General features: G+C 50.5%; 1 protein-coding gene across 1 annotated transcript in view; it reads left to right on the top strand.

The window, feature by feature from the left end:
* The first annotated feature begins 258 nt into the window (after positions 1-258).
* The window catches only part of EFNA4 (ephrin A4), a 35,457-nt gene continuing 11,831 nt past the window's right edge, over positions 259-23,884 (top strand). The window contains exon 1 of the mRNA XM_056853500.1: positions 259-378. Coding sequence (XP_056709478.1) covers positions 266-378 — 113 coding nt within the window. The 5' untranslated portion in view covers positions 259-265. The remainder of the gene's footprint in view (positions 379-23,884) is intronic.

Below are 23,884 nucleotides of genomic sequence, written 5' to 3'. Positions count from 1 at the left end.
ATAAATGAGACCGCGGCGGCGGCGGCGGCGTTCGGGGAGCCCCGCGGGCCTCGAAGGGTTAACCCCCAACTTTTCCCAACTTTTTTTCCGCGCCGGCCTCGGATTGGCGGAAAGTTCGAGGAGGGGGCGTGGCCGGCGGGGCGCTTCTCCTTTCCCCCCTCGGCGGGTCCCCCCGGCCGGCCCGCTTTGGCCAGCGGCTGGGTGGACCGAGCCAGTCCCCCGACGGGGCTCCGGGGGCGCGGGGGGGAGGACAGCCAGCGGCGCGATGGGGCCGGCCGGGGCGCTCCTCGGGGGGCTGCTCCTGCTCTGGGGGGCCCTCCCCTGGAGGCAGGTGCGTGGCCTCCGCCACAGCGTCTACTGGAACGCCAGCAACGCCAGGTAAAGAAGTGGGGAGGGGGCGCCTAGATCCGGGGGAGGGGAGAAAAGAAAAGAGAGATCCGGGCAGATCTCCTCGGGATCCCTCGCCTCGGCCCCAGATCCCGCGCGCCTCGCCTCCCTCCGGAAAGCCAGCCGTCCCTTTCCACCTCCAGGCCCCTGCGCTCCTGGGGGGCCTCCCCCCCTCCTTTCTCCCTCCCCCCTCCTTTCTCCCTCCCCCCACTGGATCCCCCCCATGGATCTTGGCGCGCGGATTGTTGGACGGCCTCGCCTGGCCTCTTTGTTTAAGTGGCGAGAAGAGGCTGGACCCGAGGGGGCGGCCCCTCTGGATACCTTTTGCCCCCCCCCATAGGACCCCCGCCCCCAAATCTGACGCTTTGTGCCCTTCATGCACCCCTGGGGCTGCTTCGAAGGACGGCCCCGGCGAAGATCTGGTTAAGGCAGCCGGGGAGGGAAAGGGGGGGTGCCTCTTCCCCTCTCTTCCTCCCTCCTTCTTCCCAGCCCGGCTCCATGTTGCGCGCTCTCGGCATCTCCTTTGTTTGGAGGCCTTCCCAGGTTGCCCGCCCCCCTCTTTCCACCATGCAAACCCACCCTTTGTACCTTTCTGGCCCGGGAGGGGGGAGTTTGGAGAGAGAGGTCCTCTGAGCCCCCACCCCCCAAGTCAGCTACTAAGGGAAGGCCTTCTTCACCTTGGCTACCTGACACAACCCCGGCCCTGTTTCGATTCCGCAAGATTTCGCCGCCCGCTCTTTTTGGTTTGCACCCCAGTGGTGGCAGCTTTGGTTTGCACTCCAGTGGTGGCAGCTTTGGTTTGCACTCCAGTGGTGGCAGCTTTGGTTTTCACCGCAGTGGTGGCAGCTTTGGTTTGCACCCCAGTGGTGGCAGCTTTGGTTTGCACCCCAGTGGTGGCAGCTTAGGTTGGCATCGATTCTTACCTCCCCACCCCCCCCATGCCCACACAAGCCCAGTTTCCTTGGCCTTCCTGTCCACAAACACTCCAAAGAGCCATGCCCTGTCTTGTGCCCGCATCCCTGGCAGGCTTGGGTTGCGTGCCGCCGCTTGTTTTCCACACCTCCCTTTGTGCCTGCAGATGTGGGTCACGGTCATACCCCATGGAAGTCTGAGGAACTGCCAGGTACCCTTTTCTCAAGTAGGATTCTGCGCTGGAAGGGCAGCTTTTAAGGGAGATCTTGGGTCAAGGTTTCCCAGTTGTGCCAGGCTGCCTTGGCGTTTCCTTGGCATGGGTCTCGATTAGGCGGGGGAGTACACTCTACCAAGACACAATTGGGGTATGTGAACACCCACAAAGTTGGCCAAATTAAACCAAAAGAGTTTCCATCTAGACAGTAGGAAGAACTTTCACACAGTTAGAGCGGTTACTCAGTGGAGCAGGCTTCCTAGGGAGGCGGTGAGCTCTCCTTCCCTGGAGGTTTCTAAAAAGAGGTTAGATGGCCATCTGTCAGCAATGCTGGTTCTATGACCTTAGGCAGATGATGAGAGGGAGGGCATCTTGGCCATCTTCTGGGCATGGAGTAGGGGTCACTGGGGGTGTGTGTGGGGGAGGAAGTTGTGAATTTCCTGCACTGTGCAGGGGGTTGGACTAGATGACCCTGGTGGTCCCTTCCGGCTTTATGATTCTATGATCCTAACTCCTGAGCCATCTCCTGGGCAGTACCACCACAAGAGATGTGTCTGTCTGTCTGTCTGTCTGTCTGTCTCTCTCTCTCTCTCTCTCTCTCTCTCTCTCTCTCTCTCTCTCTCTCTCTCTCCCTCTCCCTCTCCCTCTCCCTCTCCCTCTCCCTCTCTCTCTCCCTCTCCCTCTCCCTCTCCCTCTCCCTCTCCCTCTCCCTCTCCCTCTCTCCCTCTCCCTCTCTCCCCCCCCCCTCCCCCCCCCACACAGATTTAAAACCCAGTGAGAAACATTGCAATCCTGTGCATGGTTTCTCAAGTCTATGCCTGTTGAAATGAGGCATTAGCTGGAGTAACTGCGCTGAAAATCTCATTTTCCCCATATATGCAGACATTTGTGAGGGTTTTTAAAAAGAAAACAAAACATACACATTCGTCACACGAAGGAGGTGAGCGTCCGGTAGGGGAGGGTCTGTGGCTCAGTGGTAGAGCATCTGCTTGGCATGCAGAAGGTCCCAGGTTCAATCCCCGGCATCTCCAGTTAAAGGGACTAGTCAAGTAAGTGATGTGAAAGACCTCATCCTGAGACTCCGGAGAGCCGCTGCTGGTCTGAGTAGACAATACTGACTTTGATGGACCAAGGGTCTGGTTCAGTATGAGGCAGCTTCATGTGTTCATGTGTGTTCATGTGTACAGCGTTTGGAGAGAGGAGGAACCATTACGCGAGGGGACATCTTCCTAAATAAACATTGAATTTTGCTCCTCAATTGTCCGTTTTTGGAAAACGAGAGCTGTGTGGCACCTTAAATACGGGCAGATAAATGGAAACAAAAGCTCGTTGGAGGCATAAAATGGATCCTCAGGGCGGCAGGGGAAGAGATCTGGGTAGAAGGAAAGGGGTTTGTGAGCGCGCACAAAGCAGATGTGACGCTTCTATGCCAGAAAAGAGTAACATAGTATACAATAGACCATTGCTCCAGCTGTTGTTGGTGATAACAACTTAATTCAGCAATTTAATTTCACACATGTAGTGGCCGAGGGTTTTAAGGTTAGGATCGAAAGTTGATTTCCTATATAGATTATATCGGTTTCCCGGAGCGCTACATTTTTTTGGCTGCAAGTTGGGGAAAAGCGATAATCTTACCGGCCGAACTGAATTCTTTCTGGGGATAGATCATGTTTCGAAGGGATGAATTTGCGTTTCCCAGAGCCCAGCAAAGAAGCTTAGCCGCTGCTACTGGTTTGGCTGTAAACGTGGTTGGGCTCATGCGAGTTTCGGAGGAAATCCTTTGGGAGCGCTGTGCTTAATTCCTCTCCGAAGGGTCGCTGGGGCCTACATCCGTCTGGAGAACTTGCTGTGCGAGGTTATAAGAATGCTTAGCGTTTGGGTAGTGCTTTCAGCGTTCAAAGCACACAAATAATCTTGTTATCCGCACAACAGTCCTTTAAGGTAAAGCCCTTCACAGCCTACGGCCTTCACACTTTTCGAACTGCATCTCCCAGTTGAATTATGCTCAGCAATTGTCCTTCTTTGAAAAACGAGAGCCGTGTAGGTTTCACCGACTTATGGTTAGGCGTAAGAACATAAGAAGAACCCTGCTGGATCAGACCAGTGGCCCATCTAGCCCAGGGTCCCGCACAGCAGCCAGCCAGTTGCCCTGGAGGGCCAACGAACCGGGCATAAAGGTTGAGGCCTTCCCCTGATGCTGCCTCCCAGCACTGACCTACAGAGGTTGACTGCCTCTGGCAATGGAGGTTCCCTTCAGTCACCATGGCTAGTAGCCGCTGATAGACCTGTCCTCCATGAATCCTGTCTTTGAAAGCCATCCACGTTTGTGATATCGACGAGGGGAGCTTTGACTCTCAGAAGCTCATACCCCCCCTGAAATCTTGTTACTCTCTAAGGCGCTACTGGGTTCGAATCTAGCTCTTGTACGCTTGTGGTTGACACTGCATCCTCTGGCAGTGAATCCCACAAATTAATAACTCTTTGCATCAAGTCCGCCTCCTACTTAATGTGTTCTCCTTTTGGATTGTCTGGACAGCCGCAGTGAGATTCTGGGTCTTGTTTTGGGCCCGATCCTTTGAGTGGCCTGCTTGGGGATGAGGAGGACACGATCCAGGGCTCCATTTAGGAAGGCACATAAGCCCATAGAATCATAGAGTTGGAAGGGATCACCAGGGTCATCTAGCCCAACCCCCTGCACAATGCCATGTGAGAGCCAGCGTGATGTAGTGGTTAGGAGTGGCGGACTCTAATCTGGAGGCCTGGGTTGGTTTCCCCACTCCTCCACACAAAGCCTGCTGGGTGACCCTGGGCTAGTCACAGTTCTCTCTGAACTCTCTCAGCCCCACCTGCCTCACAAGGTGCCTGTTGTGGGGAGAGGAAGGGAAAGAGATCGTAAGCCGGTTGGATTCTCCATAAAAAGGTAGACAAGCCCAGCATATAAAAACCATCTCTTCTTCCCGAGGGCAATGGGTGGAGGGTGAATCATTTCGCGGGGTTTGCCTGTGAGTTGGCTGATCCCGCATGCTCAAGCGCTCTTTTGTGTTTTGGTCTCGCGCTCTTTTAAATTGGTTAAATTGCGTGCCTTTAATCGGTTTTAATGTTGTTAGCCGGATTAATATTTACGGTCTCGCAGTTCAGCTGCTGCGTTGTTTCCGGCCTTGACTCCAAGGAGATAAGGCACGTTTTTCAATCCGAGAATAAGGTCGGCCGGCCTTATTCTTGAGTTTAGGGCAGCAGCGAGGCACGAACCGGAGAATTTGATCCCATAGCCATTGGGTGACCCACCCCCCCAGCCGACCTGCGAGAGCATTCCTCTACTCTCTGGCGCATAACTAATCAGGAGTCCAGTGGCATTTGAAAGACTAACACGGTTTATTCCGGCGGCAGCGTTTGTGAGTCAGGGCCTCGGATTCCTACACGCCAAAGCATCTGATGCATCCCGTTCTGACGCACCAAAACTTATGATGGAATAGATGTTGTTAGTCTTTGAAATGCCACTGGACTCCTGTCGCGTTCTGTAAGAGGATAACGTGGCGACCCCTCCAGAATTGTTATCGCTGATGTGCAAGGTGCTTGCACATAAATAAATTTTATTTATTTGTAACAATTTACAAATGCTCTCTGCGCTTGCACAGGGGCGCTTCTGTTCTCATTTCAGAGGCTCCTGAGTTCGGCGTTGGTATTGGAAACCGGAGCTAGGTATAGCGCCAGGCTAGGATCTGAGAGAAGAGATGGAACCTACCCAGAAATGTTGAAGTTGTGGGGGGGAAGCCTGTTTTCCTCGGGGCACGTGTCTATCCCCACCTACCTCGCAGGGTGTCCGTTGTGGGGAGGGGAAGGGAAGGTGATTGTTGGCCGGTTTGATTCTTCCATAAGTGGTAGAGAAAGTCGGCATATAAAAACCAATCTCCTCCTCTTCTTGTTGTTCTTCTTCTTGTTCTTCTTGTTCTTCTTCTTCTGCTACTACTACCGGGGAGACCCAAGTTCAAATCGCTGCTCGGTCATGACACTCTCTAGGGCACTGGTTCCCAACCAGGGGTCCATGGACCCCCAGGGGTCCGCGAGAACTAAATTAAGGTCCGCGAAACAAAGTTATAAACCCATAATAAATTAATATTTTCAATTAAAAGTTCTCTATTATAAAAATATATATTCAAATATAATTCTAAGTTTAATGTTTAACTAACAGTTATGATTAAAGTTTATTTTCAAATTCCCTGAATTTTTATTTTGAACCTTGGGGTCCCTGTACCGAACAAAAAAGTCCTAGTGGTCCCTGGTCAAAAAAAGGTTGGGAACCACTGCTCTAGGGGGATCTTGGGATAGGCCTGTCCCACCTCGCAGGATTGTTGTGAGGGGAGAAAATCAGGAGGAGAAGCACATAACTCACTCTGAGCTCACTGGAAGGAGAGTGTTGATCCGGTACGTTTCCGGCCCTCAATTGGCCCGGTTACAACTTCCGTCATTTTGTTCAAAGATGGTGGCTGTAACTGGGCAAATTCAGGGCCAAAAATGTCCCGGATTAACAGAGTGGCTTAAAAACATACTAGGCTGCAGGGGAGGGGCTGTGGCTCAGGGGTAGAGCCTCTGTTTGGCATGCAGAAGGTCCCCGGTTCAATCCCCGGCATCTCCATTTAAAGGGTTCAGGCAAGTAGGTAGGGTTGCCAGGTCTCTCTTTGCCACCGGCGGGAGGTTTTTGGGGCGGAGCCTGATTAGGTCAGGGTTTGGGGAGGGGAGGGACTTCAACGCCATAGAGTCCAATGGCCAAAGCGGCCATTTTCACCAGGGGAACTGATCTCTATCGGCTGGAGATCAGTTGTAATCGCGGGAGATTTCCACCTATTACTTGGAAGTTGGCAACCCTACAAGCAGGTGATGGGAAAGACCTCTGCTTGAGACCTTGGAGAGCCGCTGCCAGTCTGAGTAGACAATGCTGACTTTGATGGACCAAGGATCTGATTCAGTATAAGGCAGCTTCGTGTGTCCATAGGCCGTTTACTGAGTTGTTTTATTCGCTCAGGGGTATTTCTTGTCAGAGCCCTGTTAGAGTCCGCCGCTCCGTTCGGAGGAGGCCCCCTGCACAAATTACAATCCCGCGCGGGTACCCGCCAGCCGGTTGGCACGACCCTCTCCGCTCACTTGCGGCACGGCCTCGAGAGACGTGCCCAGGGGCGTGCGCTCTGTGCGTGTCGGAGGGGGGAGAGAATCTGGAATTCAGATTAATCTGCCGTCTTTGTTTCTGTAATCTTAGCCTCCTTTCCTCCCCGGCCGGGCCCACCCGGGCAGAAGGGGGGCGGCGAGTCGGGGCGAGTCGGCGAGGGGAGGATGAAGGGAAACGGGGAACATTCCAGCCTGGGTTTTTTTTTTGCTGCGCTCAGCGTGGGAGCCGTTGGGTCTGCTGGCGCTCGGGGCTCGGGGCCCAGCCAAAGCGGCGTACAGGGAGTGCCATGGAGGGAGCTGGCGCGAGGCCCGCGGAGCGCAATAAATCCCAGGGAAGGATGGCAGCGTACGTAGGAAGGCCTGGCTCGAGTGGGCGAGGGAGGTTCTCCCTGTGCCAGGCCGCTCTGCCTGCAGAAACCGGATCGCCCGCAGAAACCGGATCGGCTCCCTTTCCTCGGGCGCCCTTGGGGCCTCGCTTTCGCTGGGCAGCTTCAGGCGGCGGGTTGCTGTGGTTCGAGGCCTCGCCCCCAATAAAAACGATCCCTGCATGTAGAGAGCTAGCGTTTCAAGGGAAAGCGTCCCCGCCTCGCCTTCTCCCTGACATGCTACAGGGAAGCCGACCTCCAGGTGGGACCTGGAGATCTCCTGGAATGACAGCTGATCTGCAGACTATAGGTAGGGTTGCCAACCTCCAGGTAGTTGGCTAATCTCCTATTAAGGAAAAATATCCCAACACGCAGCCATATTTTTCCTTAATAGGAGATTAGCCAGCCTCTATATACAACAACCTCCAGGTAGTAGCGGGAGATCTCCTGGTATTACAACGTATCTCCAGCTGATAGAGATCAGTTCGCCTGGAGAAAATGGCCGTTTTGGCCATTGGACTCTATGGCATTGAAGTCCCTCCCCAAACCCCGCCCTCCTCAGGCTCCACCCCAAAATCTCCTGCCAGTGGTGACGAGGGACCTGGCAACCCTAACTATAGGGATCGGTTCCCCTGGGGGGAAAAAGACTGCTTTGGAGGTCATTAGATAATGCTGAAGTCCCTCCCCTCCCCAAATTCCACTCTCTCTAGATATTAACATGTCCAGATATTAACCCGGAGTTGGCAACCATATGTTTGGAGGGCATTTAAATGTATGGAAGAGTAATCAGCTGTGGGAGGGGCCGTGGCTCAGTGGTAGAGCATCTGCTTGGCATGCAGAAGGTCCCAGGTTCAATTCCCGGCATCTCCAGTTAAAGGGATTTGGCAAGTAGGTGATGTGAAAGACCCCTGCCTGAGACCCTGGAGAGCCACTGCCGGTTTGAATAGACAATATTGACTTTGATGGACCAAGGGTCTGATTCAGTATAAGGCAAGATTCATGTGTTCATGTACTCTGCCTCAGCCGAGATACACATTTCCCACCTGTGTGAGAATTTGGCTTAACAGAAGCCATTGACTGATCAAACTGTCAGTTTCATTGGGGCAGCTGTTAACCCGGGTAGCTAAATGGAGCCTCCATGTTCCGAGGCAGTATACCTTTGGATACCAGCTTCTGGAGACTACTCATAAGGGAGGGCTGTTTCCTTCAGGAACATTTGGTTTCAGATTTCTATAGCCCAAACCCTACTGCACTGTTTATGGAATGTCCCATGCTGTTGCTTGTATTTTACTTAAAGTGTTACCCGTGTTGCGTCTCGGTGAGACAAGGAGGACTATAAATAACATGAATAAATTTTTTAAAAATAAAATCTGGTTGCAAACAGGATGCAGGATCCTTGGGATGGATCCAGCAGGACCCCCCTTATGCTGTTATGAATCCAGAAATCTTTACAGATGCTAGAACAAGGAAAGAAAACCGATTTCCCACACACACCCCACATTAATTCAGTAAGCTCACTTGCCCAAATTCCACTCTTCGTTTTTACTTTGCCTTTGTGTGGAAGCAATCCTACTTAAGGAGTTTTACTTTGCCTTTGTGGGGATGCTTACTTAGGAGTAAGCCCCTTTGCATACAGCGGCGCTTATTTCTGCGTGGGATTAGAACTACGAGGCTGCAGTCCGCAACCTATTTAGTCTTACCTGCTTTCGAAGTGCTTTGGGGGTTTAACTTTAAAAACGTAAATAATTATGCAGTTTGGTTGCTCTGGAATTCGCACGGAGCGAATGAAGGACTCCAAATCCTAAATGCATAAGCCTCCATGACTGAGAATATTATTAAAATTATGTACGTAAGGAACATATCTTGTTTTGGAATTAGCACTCTGCCAGCATCTTGTTAAATATATAGAATATAAAATGGTAATTCGGAAAGCAAATTTATATTGGGAAAACTTGCTCTGAGACACTATTCCGTTCCTCCTGCCCCCAACCTCCAATTCAGTTCGAGAAAGCCCAATTTATTTTTATATCGCTGGTATATATTATACACTTAATTCCATTTATTAAAATGTTCACATCCTGTCTTTCCTTGTGGGTCAAGGCTGCTCACAAATCACAATTAAAACCCGCAGAATTTAAAACCAGCACCATGTAAAACATACACAATAAAACCCCAAAGAAAGGATGTGGGCAGAATGGAGTGGGTGCAGAGGAGAGCGACGAGGATGGTCAGGGGCCTGGAGACCGAGCCCTACCTGGAAAGGCGGAGGGACCTGGGAATGTTTAGTCTGGAGAAGAGGAGGTTGAGGGGGGACAGGATTGCTCTCTTGAAGCATTTGAAGGGCTGTCACTTGGGAGCTGTTCCTGTTGGCAGCAGAGGATAGGACTCACAATAACGGGTTTAAATTACGGGCGGAAAGGTACGGGCTGGCTATTAGGAAAACATTTTTTACAGTAAGAGTTGTTCAGCAGTGGAATCGGCTACCTGGGGAGGTGGTGAGCTCCCCCTCACTGGCAGTCTTCAAGCAGAGGCTGGACAAGCACTTGTCAGGGATGCTCGAGGCTGATCTAGACGGGAGTTGGACTAGATGGCTTGTATGGCCTCTTCCAATTCTGTGATTCTACGAATCTATAACCCCCTCCCATTGAGGCATGCTGTCTATACTCCCTTAAAAATCTTCCTTTTGGGGTTATTTGCTTAGCCCCTTCTGTTCAAACTGAGCTTTGGCTTTATCCCTGTGCTAAAAAAGACGAGCTGGGGCTATGTTAAGGTCCCTTGGGCTCATTCCATAATGGAGGATGCTACCTAAGAAAATATCACGCTGGGTAGCCGTGTTAGTCTGTCTGCAGCAGTAGAAAAGAGCAAGAGACCAGTGGCACCTTAAAGACTCAGGCAATTTCTGGCAGGGTATGAACTTTCGTGAGTCACAGCTCATATGAACACATGAAGCTGCCTTATGGTGAATCAGACCCTTGGTCCATCAAAGTCAGTATTGTCTACTCAGACCGGCAGCGGCTCTCCAGGGTCTTAGGTAGAGGCCTTTCCCATCACCTACTTGCCTAGTCCCTTTAACAGGAGATGCCAGGGACTGAACTTGGGACCTTCTGCATGCCAAGCAGATGCTCTACCACTGAGACACAGCCCCTCCCCACTTCTTCAGAAGTGACTCACGAAAGCCCATAACCTGCCAGTCTTTAAGGTGCTACTAGACTCTTGCTTTTTTCTACTACCTAAGAAAAGCTCACTCTGGCCCACTCTTTCTGCTCTGGAGGACTGAAAGTAGTTCCAATCGATTCCTGACCTGTTCCTGCTGTTTTGTTTTTAAGGCACACAGGACACCATGCACAGATGTGCGCATGTACGCTAGGTCGATCCCAGAGTCCCATCAAAATATAAGGTTGGATCGGGCATAACTTTGTCCTGCCTCCCCTCTCCCTGCAGTAGGGTTGCCAACCTCCAGGTAGCACCTGGAGATCTCTCACCATTACAGTTGATCTCCAAATCATAGAATGATAGAGTTGGAAGGGCCACCAGGGTCATCTAGTCCAACCCCCTGCACAACGCAGGAAATTCACAGCTACCTCCCCTCGCACACCCCCAGTGACCCCTACTCCATGCCCAGAAGATGGCAACAAAAACCCCTCCAGGATCCCTGGCCAATCTGTCCTGCAGGATAATTGCTTCCTGACCCTAAAGTGGCGATTGGCATTACCCTGGGCATGTAAGAAAGGGCTATGAGAGCCAAGCACTGACACCACCCTTCCTGCCCTCCCTCTCATGATATGCCTAAGATGGCCAAGATCAGTTCACCTGGCAAAAATGGCTGCTTTGGAGGGTGAACTCTATGGCATTATACACTCCTGGGGTCCCTCCCCTCCCCAAAACCCTTCCTCCCCAGGCTACACCCCTTAAATCTCCAAGTATTTCTCAACCCAGACCTGGCAACCCTGCCCTGTGGCTCACTGATCCCACAAGACACTGCTCCTAAGGGACCCTGAAGAGTGGCATGCAGGGTTGTCAACTCTGGGTTGGGACGTTCCTGGAGATTTGGGGCTGGAGTGAGGGGAGGGAGCTCATCGGGGTATAATGCTGTCGAGTCTACTTTCCAAAGCTGCCATTTGCCCTGGGGGAACTGATCTCTGTAGTCTGGAATCATCATAGAATCATAGAGTTGAAAGGGACCACCAGGGTCATCTAGTCCAACCCTCTGCCCAATGCAGGAATTTCACAACTTCCTCCCCCCCACACCCCCAGTGACCCCTGCTCCATGCCCAGAAGATGGCCAAGGTGACCTCCCTCTCATGATCTGCCTAAGGTCACAGAATCAGCATTGCTGACAGATGGCCATCTAGCCTCTTCTTAAAAACCTCCAGGGGAGCTCACCACCTCCCGAGGAAGCCCGTTCCACTGAGGAACCGCTCAGACTGTTAGAAAATTCTTCCTGATGTCTAGACAGAAACTCTTTTGATCTAATTTCAACCCGTTGGTTCTGGTCCGACCTTCTGGGGCAACAGAAAACAACTTCGCACCCTCCTCTATATGACAGCCCTTCAAGTACTTGAAGATGGTTATCATGTCCCCTCTGTCTTCAGGCTATAAGATTGGTTATAATTCCCAGGGTCCGTCTGGAACCCTAGCAACATGGGAAAAGGAAGTCGGTGGAACTTGCCGATGTAGTCTGGAACCAACCCATAGTTTGGTGCTTCGCGAACACATTTGATGTTTCCCCCTTGGCCACAGCGTGCTGGTAGCTTCTGCTTTCGCACAAACGTTTAAAGTTGGCGGTCTGAGCTCCGTGCATTTCGTCTCCCAAGCCTGGTTTGCAGATAGGGTTGCCAGGTCCCTCTTCCCCACCAGCAGGAGGCTTTGGGGGCAGAGCCTGAGGAGGGCGGCATTAGGGAAGGGGAGGGACTTCAATGCCATAGAGTCCAATAGCCACAGCAGCCATTTTCTCCAGGGGAACTGATCTCTATCGGCTGGAGATCAGCTGTGGTAGCAGGAGATCTCCAGCTAGTACCTGGAGGTTGGCAACCCTATTTGCAAACTGTGCTTTGCAATCCTGGTTTTGCAGGGGAAGCGCGAGCCACGGTTTGCTGGTTGGGGTGTGATGGCATAAACTGGGGTTTGCATGAAATCGGGAGCAACCAATCCCAGTACCGGGGAGGAGGGGGAAGGCGCAAGAGATTTGCACGGCTTGCTTGACGCGACGCCAAACCGAAGTACTCTTCTCGAGTACGCCACTGTTGTCGGGGCCGCACGCCAACACGAACCTTTATTCTGGGTGTCTGTCTTGCTGTGTGACCGTGAAACCCCCGGTCACCGGGCCGCTAGAATTTAGGCAGCTGGGCCAGAGGCAGAGGGCAGAGCTGCTTTTGCGAAAGAGGTTCTCGCAACCATTGAAACAGAGCCTTTATTTTTATCTGTCTGCTTTTGGACTTTGTACCCTCTTGCGAAATCTGCAATCTTGGCTCCTCGCTTAATCTCCGTGTTAACTGCTTCACTGTTTAGTCATTGCGGTGTTTTTCCTTAAGTCGTTGAAAACATTTCACTTTCCCAGGTCTCTTTTACTATCAGTGCTCTTTTTTAAAAAACTTTTTATTGCTTTTTATAATAAAACATACAAAATAATAATAATAATAATAATAATAATAAAATCATAATTCATACAACAACAACAAAACATAAAATACATAAAAAACATATACAGAGCACTAGTATGCTACTATCAGTGCTCTTATTCCCAGCCCAAACCCAGCCCTAGAAACTGGGCTTGGTGGCAGGGCCTCGTTGCAGAATGCAGGCTCAAGAATGTTCTCTGAGCATGTGCAGAAAGCAGCCACCACGAGCCCCCAGTTAGCTGGGACTTTGGGGTAAGAGGTTATAGGTAGAGCTCATTTCTAGGCAGTCCTGACTGCCTGCAGTGATAATGCCGCTGCCTTTCTCCTTTCTTTCAAACCCTTTCTCTAAATGTGCCTTTTCTGGGAAGCTCTTGGCCTAATCCTTCCTTAGCTTCATCTTATAGCCATGATAGCTAAATGGAAGAAGAGTTGGTTTTTATATGCCGACTTTCTCTACCACTTAAGGAAGAATCAAAGCGGCTTACAATCACCTTCCCTTCCCCTCCCTACAACAGACACCCCTTTCCCAGCCAATTAAGATTAAAAAATACTGATTTCCTCATGGGGTATTTAGTTAGTTCCTCTTTTTCTTCCTTTTTATTTTGATCGCAGCGTGACACTGTTCAGGGCCAAATTGGCCATATGAACAATCTCATTAAAGTAAGTACAGCAGACACCCAGTGAGATAGGTGGGGCTGAGAGATCTCTAAGAGAGCTGCGACTAGCCCAAGGTCACCCAGCTGGCTTCATGTGGAGGAGTGGGGAATCAAACCCGGTTCTCCAGATTAGAGTCCACTGCTCCAAACCACCTGTCTTAACTACTACGCCACGCTTAGTCTCTCTGGAACCTCTGTGTTCAAAGGCAGTGTACCTTTGAACGTCCCTTCCTCTGGGAGAACAGCAAGGGAGAGCTGTTTTCTTCACATCCTTTCCGTCGGGATTCCCGGAACATCAAGAAACAAGTTGTTAGACCAGATTTGATCTTTTGGTCTGATCCAGCTGGCTTCTTAAACGAAGCAAAGCTTGGATCAAAATATTTGTTTAAAAGATTAATACCCTGCATTTCAGCAACGGGCTTGAAGATGGCCTGAGTTCAAAAAAAGAAGAAGAAAACCATGTGAGATGCAAAAATCAATTGGATTAACTCAACAATAAAAGCGGCATCGGCATTATTAGTGAGCTTTAAAACCATGAATGGTTTCATAATTGTGTCCTTCTGGAAGCTTGAGAGACTAAGATAGCTTTTTCCCTTGGTGCCTGAAAGGCTAGAAAGCGGGCACCAGGATAGTCTTGCCAGGTACACGTGCCAAAATTGGGGTGCCACCACACAGAAGACCCTGCTCCCCAGAGCAGTCTACCTGACCTCTGAAAGGGCAGGGCCTTCTTGGGTGATTCTCGGTACAGGGGGTTGTTTTTGTGCGAACAGGTGGTCCTTCGAAGACCCTAGGCCACTGAGGATTTGTTAGGTCAAGGCCAAATTATTTTTGAGGGGGTGAAAAATGGGTTTTTCACTCTAGGGAAACTTTGCTAAATACAGCCACCCGTGTTTTGAGTTGGGTTGAAGTTTTTGAACGTTGTTCATATGTAGGGTTGCCACCCTCCAGGTTGTGGCAGGAGATCTCCTGCTATTTCAACTGATCTTCAGCCGAAAAGAGATCTGTTCCCCTGGAGAAAATGGCTGCTTTGGCCATTTGGACTCCACATGAACACATGAAGCTGCCTTATACTGAAGCAGAGAACATAAGAAAGGCCATAGCTGGATCAGACCAAGGACCAAGGTCTATCAAGTCCAGCAGTCTTTTCACACAGTGGCCAACCAGGTACTTTTAGGAAGCCCACAAACAAGATGACTGCAGCAGCATCCTCCTGCCTGTGCTCCACAGCACCTAATTGTGTGAAGAAATACTTCCTTTTATCCATTTTGAATCTTGTCACCCTCCAGCTTTGGCAGATGACCCCCTTGTTCTAGTGTTATGAGAGAGGGAGAAAAGCTTCCCCCTGTCCACTCTCTCCATACCATACACAATTTTACAAACCTGTATCATGTCTCCCCTTAACCGCCTTCTTTCCAGGCTACAGAGCCCTAAGTGTTTAATTGAAGATCCTTTAATTGAAGATGGCAGGGGTGGCACCCGGGCCCTCCTGCATGCCAAGCAGGGGCTCCGTCGCCCCTTCCCAACTCTCCTCCTGCCTCTTTTTGGCGCTGTAACCATCGGACCACAAACACGGTCGACGGAGAGGACCATAAATTTAATTCTAATGACTAGCAGTTGGCGTAAGCCTCTGGTCTACTCCCCCAGAGGAGGGATCTGTTTTTTCTTTAAGAACATAAGAGAACATTAGAAAGGCCCTGCTGGATCAGACCCAGGCCCATCAAGTCCAGCAGTCTGTTCACACAGTGGCCAACCAGGGGCCTCTAGGAAGCCCACAAACAGGACGACTGCAGCAGCACCATCCTGCCTGTGTCCCACCGCACCCCATATAATAGGCATGCTCCTCTGATACTAGAGAGAATAGGTATGCAGCATGACTAATATCCATTCTAACTAACAGCCATCAATACCCCTCTCCTCCATGAATATGTCCACTCCCCTCTTAAAGCCCTCCAAGCTGGTAATAACATAAAAAAGGCCATGCTGGATCAGACAAAGGTCCATCAAGTCCAGCAGTCTGTTCACACAGTGGCCAACCTGGTGCCTCTAGGAAGCCCACAAGCAAGGCGACTGCAGCAGCATTATCCTGCCTGTGTCCCATAGCACTAATATATTTGGCATGCTCCTCTGATCCTGGAGAGAATAGGGATGCATCATGACTAATATCCCTTTTGACTAGTAGCCATGGATACCCCTCTCCTTAATGAACATGTCAACTCCCCTCTTCAAGCCTTCCAAGCTGGCAGCCATCACCACATCCTGGGGCAGGGAGTTCCACAATTTAACTATGCGTTGTGTGAAAAAATACTTCCTTTCTTTCCGCTTCTAAGCCTTCTTCCTTCTAGCACTTGCGGAACAATTCCTTTCCCTTTTCGTCTGCAGCCTGCCCAGCTGCTGAGTGGCAACCCCAGCCCAGCCCTGAACTCACTGATAGGTCGACACTTACAAAGAATATGTTAAATAAATAAATGAACTAAAGGCCGTAATCTTTTTTTGTTTCATTTGGCATCCCTCCAAAAAGGGTTATTGGCCCTCCTCTCTGGCTCTGGCGCTGTTAACATTTATGTGTTTTTATTGAATTGTTTTATAATTTTTAATGGCGTTTTTGGTTGTTCGAACGTTTTCATGCATACCAGTTTGGTAGGGTTGCCAGGTCCCTCTTTGCCACCTGTGGGAGGGTTTTGGGGTGGAGCATGAGGAAGGCGGAGTTTGGGGAGGGGAGGGACTTCAATGCCGTAGAGTCCAATTGCCAAAGCGGCCATTTCCTCCAGCTGAACTGATCTCTATCGGCTGGAGATGAGCTGTAATAGCAGGAGATCTCCAGCTAGAACCTGGGGGTTGGCAACCCTATGTTTTGGGGACCCTGGGTGGGAATGTTTTAAATAAATAAATAATCCTGTGCCTGGTGACACAGAGTAAGCCCGCTTGAAATCACAGGGACTTGCCTCTGAGGCATCGTATTATGTTTTCATTGTGGATATCCCTGGGTTGGGTGGAGAGACGCGTTCTGAAGTTCCTGCTCTTCCCAACACAGACTCACGCAACACGGACGCTCTAGGCAATCTCCGCCGAAACTATGGTTTCCAATAAAGTTCCGGCAGAGATTGCTAGAACGTCCGTGTTATATGAGTCGTGCACGTGTTGCGTGCCCCCAGCCACACCCTCAAAAAGCTCCATAGAGTTTCCGTAGAGTTTCGAAGAAGATTGCTGGAGCGTCCGCGTTGCTTCCTGGTAAACCCGAAAGTGACGTCGTCGCGTGGGTCACGTGGCTCCCCCTCTACCTGCTCCTCTTTTGCCTGCCAACCTGCTGACGGATGGCGGGCAGCTCAATGTTTTGGCGGGCTTTTGCCTGCCCCCACCGGGCAGATGGCGAGCCTACCTGTTGGGGTCTGTACATGTACCGATGCCTTATGCATCAAATAGGGCGAATTGGGCCCCCCTTTGGGGTTCAGCTTAGGAAGATGCCACACGGCTCCCTCTCTCTGCACATCATAATCTGAATTTGCCTTGTGCGTACTTGGAGACGTGTGGAACTTCAGAAGGTTTCTCTCTACCAGTGTGATGCAGTGGTTAAAAATGGTGGTTTGGAGCAGTGGACTGTGATCCGGAGGACCGGGTTTGATTCCCCACTCCTCATGAGCGGCGGAGGCTAAGCTGGTGAACTGGATTGGTTTCCCCACTCCTCCACGTGAAGCCAGCTGGGTGGCCTTGGGCTAGTCACAGTTCTCTTAGAGCTCTCTCAGCCCCACCTACCTCCCAGGGTGTCTGTTGTGGGGAGGGGAAGGGAAGGCGATCGTAAGCTGGTTTGATTCTTCTTTAAGTGGTAGAAAAAGTAGGTGTATAAAAACCAACTCTTCTTCTTCTACCTGGCCTCTCCACCTCCCTGGAGAAATGCAACGTGTCATTAGGCCCCCAGTAAACGTGCGTCGAATCGGGCAGGGCAGCGCACTGATGTTCAGATGGCCCAAAGAAGCCGTGCTCCTGGCCCCCTGGCCTTGTTTCAAATGTCTGAGAGTGCTCTTATTTTACCTGGCTGGCTAATCTTTTCTAAACAAAGGTGTGTTGACTTTCAAATCTCACTTTGGTCTATCAATATTTGACCGTGTAAAGTTTGTCCTCTCCAGACCCGGCTTGCTTAGTTGTCTAGCTCATCTGAAGGGGACGCGGAAAATGCAGATAATGCCTCCTGAACCTTTTTGGCTCGATTCGTTTTCTAATTCAGCTGCAAGGGGCACTGAATTTGATCGGCGTCGCAGTGTTGGGGAAAAGGGGGGCATAACCTATTTCTAGGGACCACGTTCATGATCGAAATTGGCCTCTCCAGTTGCTTTTAAGAATGTAAGAAGAGCCTGGCTGGATCAGACCGGTGGTCCATCTAGTCCAGCATCCCGTCTCACACAGTGGCCAACCAGCTCCTCTGGAGGTCCAACATCAGGGCACAGAGGCCGAGGCCTTCATTGGATCATCAGAAGAGCCCTGCTGGATCAAACCAGGGGTCCACCTAGTCCAGCATCCCATCTCACACAGTGGCCAACCAATTCCTCTGGAGGTCCAAGAACAGGGCACAGAGGCCAAGGCCTTCCCCTGATGTTGCCTTTTGGCACTGGGCTTCAAAGGTTGACTGCCTCTGAACGTGGAGTTTCTTTTAATCAGCACGACTAGTAGCCACTGATAGACCCATCTTCCATGAATGTGCATCTTTTCCATCTTCCATGAATGTGCATCTTTTCCTCTATGGATGAGAAAACACAACTTGAGGGATTTTTAAAAGGTGGGCGGCATTGGGGAAGAATGGTGCAGCACCTTTCCCCCGTTTCTCTGAACCAAGTTAGATCCCTCCCCGCTTATGTTAAAGCAGAAAGAAATAATTGGGAGACACTCGCCTGAGTCTCCCACGTCACAACCAATTTGGCCCTTAATTCCTTCCTCTGCCTCAGGACAGGAAGCAATATCTAATCGGATCGATCTTCGTGACACTCTAAAATAGGTCACGGACTGCGTTCCCAGTTGGGGAGGTGTAAGCGGCAGGACTTACCTGGAAGACTTTCATCCTCTCTGCCTTGGCAATCGGCCTTTCCGCTCAATCCGGTTTTTGCACAACCAGCGTATGGCGTCTGTGGATAGATCAACGTGCCTCCTCTCTCCTAGCATCAAATTGTAAAGTTTTATATTGGCAGGGGAATACAGTTCTCCCTCCCACACGGCTGATGGCAGGGACTCTGATCAGATCCCTTGGGGGTATCCCTGTCTACTTTTAATTTTGTTTTCACTTTCCCCCTTCCTAATTTCTATCCTTGAGAAGAGCCTGAGAAGGTGCAGAAAAGAGCAACCAGAATGATCAGGGGACTGGAGCACCTGCCCCTATGAGGAATGGTTAAAATGCTTAGGGCTGTTTAGCTTGGAAAGAAGGCGGTTAAGGGGATACACGAAAGAGGTATGGAGAAGAGGGGGCAAGGAGAAGCTTTTCTCCATCTCTCATAATATTAGGGGTCATCTGCTGAAGCTGGAGGGTGAGAGATTCAAAACAGATGAAGTATTTCTTCACACAAGGCATAGTTAAATTGTGGAACTCCCTGCCCCAGGATGTGGTGATGGCTGCCAACTTGGAAGGCTTGAAGAGGGGAGTGGACATGTTCATTAAGGAGAGGGGTATCCATGGCTACTAGTCAAAAGGGATATTAGTCATGATGCGTTCCTATTCTCTCCAGGATCAGAGGAGCATGCCAAATATATTAGTGCTATGGGACACAGGCAGGATAAATGCTGCTGCAGTCGCCTTGCTTGTGGGCTTCCTAGAGGCACCAGGTTGGCCACTGTGTGAACAGACTGCTGGACTTGATGGACCTTTGTCTGATCCAGCATGGCCTTTTTTATGTTATTACCCCTTGCAAATAATTCCACCAAAGTTATTAGCCTAGGAAAAAAATTCACTTGCTTACTTGTGCATATTGACATAAGTTGGTGTGGTTTAGTTGTTAGGGGGTCAGAAAAGGATTTGGGAGACCCAGGTTCAAATATCCACTTTGCCATGGCAGCTGTTTGAGTGGCCTTGAGCCAGTCATTCACAGCCTAACCTACCTCATAGGGTTGTTGTGAGGATAAAATGGGGGGGGGAGAATTATGGTATAATAATAAACTTTGGGTTCCCAGTGGGGAAAAGAACAGGATGTAAATCATCAACAACTGGGTTATTGAGGAAAGCACCGTTTGCATCCAAAAAAGGTCTGGCATGTTGTAGTGGTTAAGAGAAGCGGCCTCTAATCTGGAGAACCAGGTTCGATTCTCCGCTCCTTGGCATGAAGCATACTGGGTAACCTTGGGCCAGTCACAGTTCTCTAAGAACTTTCAGCCCAGGCAATGGGAAACCGCCTCTGAAACCACACAGTTAAATTGTGGAACTCCCTGCCCCATGATGTGGTGATGGCTGCCAACTTGGAAGGCTTGAAGAGGGGAGTGGACTTGTTCATGGAGGAGAGTACTATCCATGGCTACTAGTCCAAATGGATACTAGCCATGATGCATACCTATTCTTTCCAGGATCAGAGGAGCATTCCTATTATCTTGGGTGCTGTGGAGCACAGGCAGGATGGTGCTGCTGCAATGGTCTTGTTTGTGGGCTTCCTAGAGGCACCTGGTTGGCCAGTGTGGGACTTGATGGACCTTGGTCTGATCCAGCATGGCCTTTCTTATGTTCTTACGTTAAGTTTTCTTGCCTTGACAATCTTACAAGGTCGCCGTCAGTCAGCTGTGACTGGCGAGCACACACACACACACACAGCCAGTAATGATTATTCACCATAGGTGAATAGGAAAATCTGCTTTTATTAATGGGGATGGCAAAGCAAAAAAAAAACCCTATCAATACTCTACTACCCAATTACTCAAGAAGACAACGCCCTTCCTGGGTTTCGACCAGTCAGTTCAAGAACTGTGGGATGATTGACAAGCCCGCACTTCTTTTTCTTCTACTGCAACGTAATCGTGTTAGACCTTCTTGTTGTTTTCCAGTTCAGATTTATCTCTTTCAGTTTCGTTTAACTGTTCCAGTTGGAGGCCATCGTACCAAAGTGCTCCTTTATGGCCGGATGTTAAAATCCAACCTGTTACGAAGCCCAAAATGGCAGTCATAAATAAAAAAAATAATAAAAGCATCCCTGTAGAAGAAAAGAAAAAAAGGGGGGGTTGGAAACCCCAACCGCAATGTCAAATGTAATAACGTTCCCAAACAGATCAATCCAAATGACAATCAATAGCGGATTTACGGCAGGCTCCGGCCTGCGCAAGAGCAAAGGTTGCTACGTTGAGTCACCCTTCGTTGGAATTTGCTAACAGAAGTTCAATTTTTTGAAGGTCAGACCAATGAACGTAACCTTTGAAGGAAAAAAAGGGAAGATGGAATTCGTCGCTCAGATAGGGGCCACCGAAAGAGATAACCCCGAATATCCTCTGTTTTCATTATTTAGGGTTTTGACGTTCCTAGGTGACTTAGGATGGCGCATGCATCCTTTCTAGGGTTGCCAGGTCCCTCTTCACCACCGGCGGGAGGTTTTTGGGGCAGAGCCTGAGGAGGGGAGGGTTTGGGGAGGGGAGGGACTTCAATGCCATACAGTCCAATTGCCAAAGCGGCCATTTTCTCCAGGTGAACTGATCTCTATCTGCTGGAGATCAGTTGTAATAGCGGGAGATCTCCAGCTAGTTCCTGGAGGTTGGCAACCCTAACTGGAGCAGAGGGAGCTTGAGAAGATCTCAGGAGGCATTACATTACGTTTGAGTCAGCCAGGGACACCCATTTGGAAATAATTGCATGTGTCATAGGATGATGCTTGGCTTGGAACCTGCCATAGAGTCCAATTGCCAAAGTTGCTATTTTCTCCAGGGGAACTGATCTCTATCAGCTGGAAATCAGTTGTAATAGCAGATCTCCAGCTGGTGCCTGGAGGTTGGCAACCCTAATCCCTTCCTTCAACTTCACCGTGGTTCAATGTCTAGTTCTCCAGGTAGGATGTGGTACAGCTCCCTCCTGGAATCTCTCTAGGGTTGCCAGCCTCCAGGTGGGCCCTGGGGATCCCCAGGAATAATAGCTCATCTCCAGACTACAGAGATTGGCTCCCCGGGAGAAAATGGATGCTTTGGAGGGTGGACTTTTCTCCTTTTCTCATCATACTAGAACGCGAGGTCATCTGCTAAAGCTGGAGGGTGAGAGATTCAAAACAGATAAACAGAAGTATTTCTTCACACAACACACAGTTGAATTGTGGAACTCCCTGCCCCAGGATGTGGTGATGGCTGCCAACTTGGAAGGCTTGAAATGGGGAGTGGACATGTTCATGGAGGATACGGCTGTTCATGGATACTAGTCAAAATGCAAACCTATTCTCTCCAGGATCAGAGGAGTATGCCTAATATATGAGGTGCAGTGGAACACAGGCAGGACAATGCTGCTGCCGTCGTCTTGCTTGTGGGCTTCCTAGAGGCCCCTGGTTGGCCACTGTGTGAACAGACTGCTGGACTCAATGAGCCTCAGTCTGATCCAGCATGGCTTTCCTTAAGTTCTTATGAGTGGACATGTTCATGGAGGAGACGGCTATCCATGGGTCCTAGGCAAAATGGATACTCATCACCATGCATACCTATCCTCTCCAGGATCAGAGGAGAGTGCCTATTACATTAGGTGCTGTGGAGCACAGGCAGGATGGTGCTGCTGCAGTCGTCTTGTTTGTGGGGTTCCTAGAGGCCCCTGGTTGGCCACTATGCGAACAGACTGCTGGACTTGATGGGCCTTGGTCTGATCCAGCAGGGCCTTTCTTATGTTCTTATGGAGGACAGGGCTATCCATGGCTACTAGTCAAAATGGATACTAGTCATGATGCATGCCTATTCTCTCCAGGATCAGAGGAGCATGCCTGTGATATTAAATGCAGTGGAACACAGGCAGGAGAATGCTTCTGCAGCCGCCTTGTTTGTGGGCTTCCTGGAGGCCCCTGGTTGGCCACCATGTGAACAGACTGCTGGACTTGATGGGCCTGGGTCTGATCCAGCAGGGCCGTTCTTATGACTGTATGGCATTGTACCCTACTGAGGTCCCTGTCCTCCCCAGGCTCCATCCCTAAATCTTCAGCAGTTTCCCAACCAGGATCTGGCCACCTTACCCCCATTCCCCGCAGGTGGCCGGGGGGACCTGGCAACCCTAAACCTCTCCCTCGCTTTGTGGACGCCAGTTCCAGACGGTGAGCGGATGTCGTGTTGCTCCGCGGCAGCCGAAGCAGCCAAGAGTCTTGCGGCACCTTCAGGGTGAACAGATTTGTTGTGGCAGAAGCCGCCATGGGCCAGGGCCCTCTTCGTCAGATGCACGAAGTGTTATCCCCAGCTGGCAGAGAGAGACCATTTAATGATCTGTTTATTGTGCGTCTCTTTTGCTGCCCGGCTCTCAGCCGACAGCTCGCTCCCCACAGCAACCTGCGCCAAATCTGATATGATGAACAAGGTGCTGTGAAAAGGAATTCCTGAAGGGAGGGCCGGGTTCAGGCATGATGGAGGTGTGCCTGGCTGCCTCTTCTTCATCCTCCAGACCTCCATGGTAGCAGTGGGGAGCTGGGCAGGTGTAAAGTTATAGGGACGGTTGAGTCAAAAAACTAAACGGAAGCAGTCAGTCTGGGTGACCACAAAGTGGTAAAAGGTAGGGGAGGGGCTGTGGCTCAGTTTGTAGAGCCTCGGCTTGGCATCAGAAGGTCCCAGGTTCAACCCCAGGCATCTCCAGTGAAAGGAGCCAGGTAAGCAGGTGATGTGAAAGACCTCTGCCTGAGACCCTGGAGAGCCGCTGCCGGTCTGAGTAGACAATACTGACTTTGATGGACCAAGGGTCTGGTTCAGTAGAAGGCAGCTTCATGCGTTCATGTGTTCAAAGGTGGTCCCCTGTGCAAGCACCGGGCGCCATTTTTTAATGTTCCTACTATCAAAAAACACCCACGCACAACAGCCCTGGCAAGTTTTTGAAAAGACCCTTGCGCATTAAAGAGACTTTTCTAGCCAGCTCTTTCCGCGCCGTGCTGTTGCTGTACTTGGAAGGAATCTTTCGCACAGAGGGGCGTTCAAGAATGTGATTTCTGCCCTGCTGTCCAACTGTGGTTTGAAATGATACTATCTGTTCTACCGCCTTGACAATCTGCCATTTCATTCTGCTTTGAACAGGGATGGGGGCGGGGAGGTGTCCGGTCTTGGAACGCTCCCCCAAAATTGTTGTTAAAAAGTAGCACATTGGGGGAAATCATGTGTGCCGAACCTGATCCCGGTTCAGCTAGTTTTCTGCTTGCAGGGAGGCTTTCCCATAGATGGAGAGCATTCGGTGATGTGAACCGGCCTTATCTCCAGTCCGATACAAATCCCTCAGGCTTCAGTTGTCATAGAGTCATAGAGTTGGAAGGTACCACCAGGGTCATCTAGTCCAACCCCCTGCACAATGCAGGAAATTCACTACTACCTCCCCCAAACCCCCAGTGACCCCTACTCCATGCCCAGAAGATGGCCAAGGTGCCCTCCCTCTCATCATCTGTCTGAGGTCATAGAATCAGCATTGCT

This window comes from Euleptes europaea, chromosome 7 (assembly GCF_029931775.1).
Source record: "Euleptes europaea isolate rEulEur1 chromosome 7, rEulEur1.hap1, whole genome shotgun sequence".
Taxonomy (NCBI): domain Eukaryota; kingdom Metazoa; phylum Chordata; class Lepidosauria; order Squamata; family Sphaerodactylidae; genus Euleptes; species Euleptes europaea.
The sequence above is the reverse complement of the archived record's forward strand: the minus strand, read 5'-3'. Positions and strand labels throughout refer to the sequence as shown.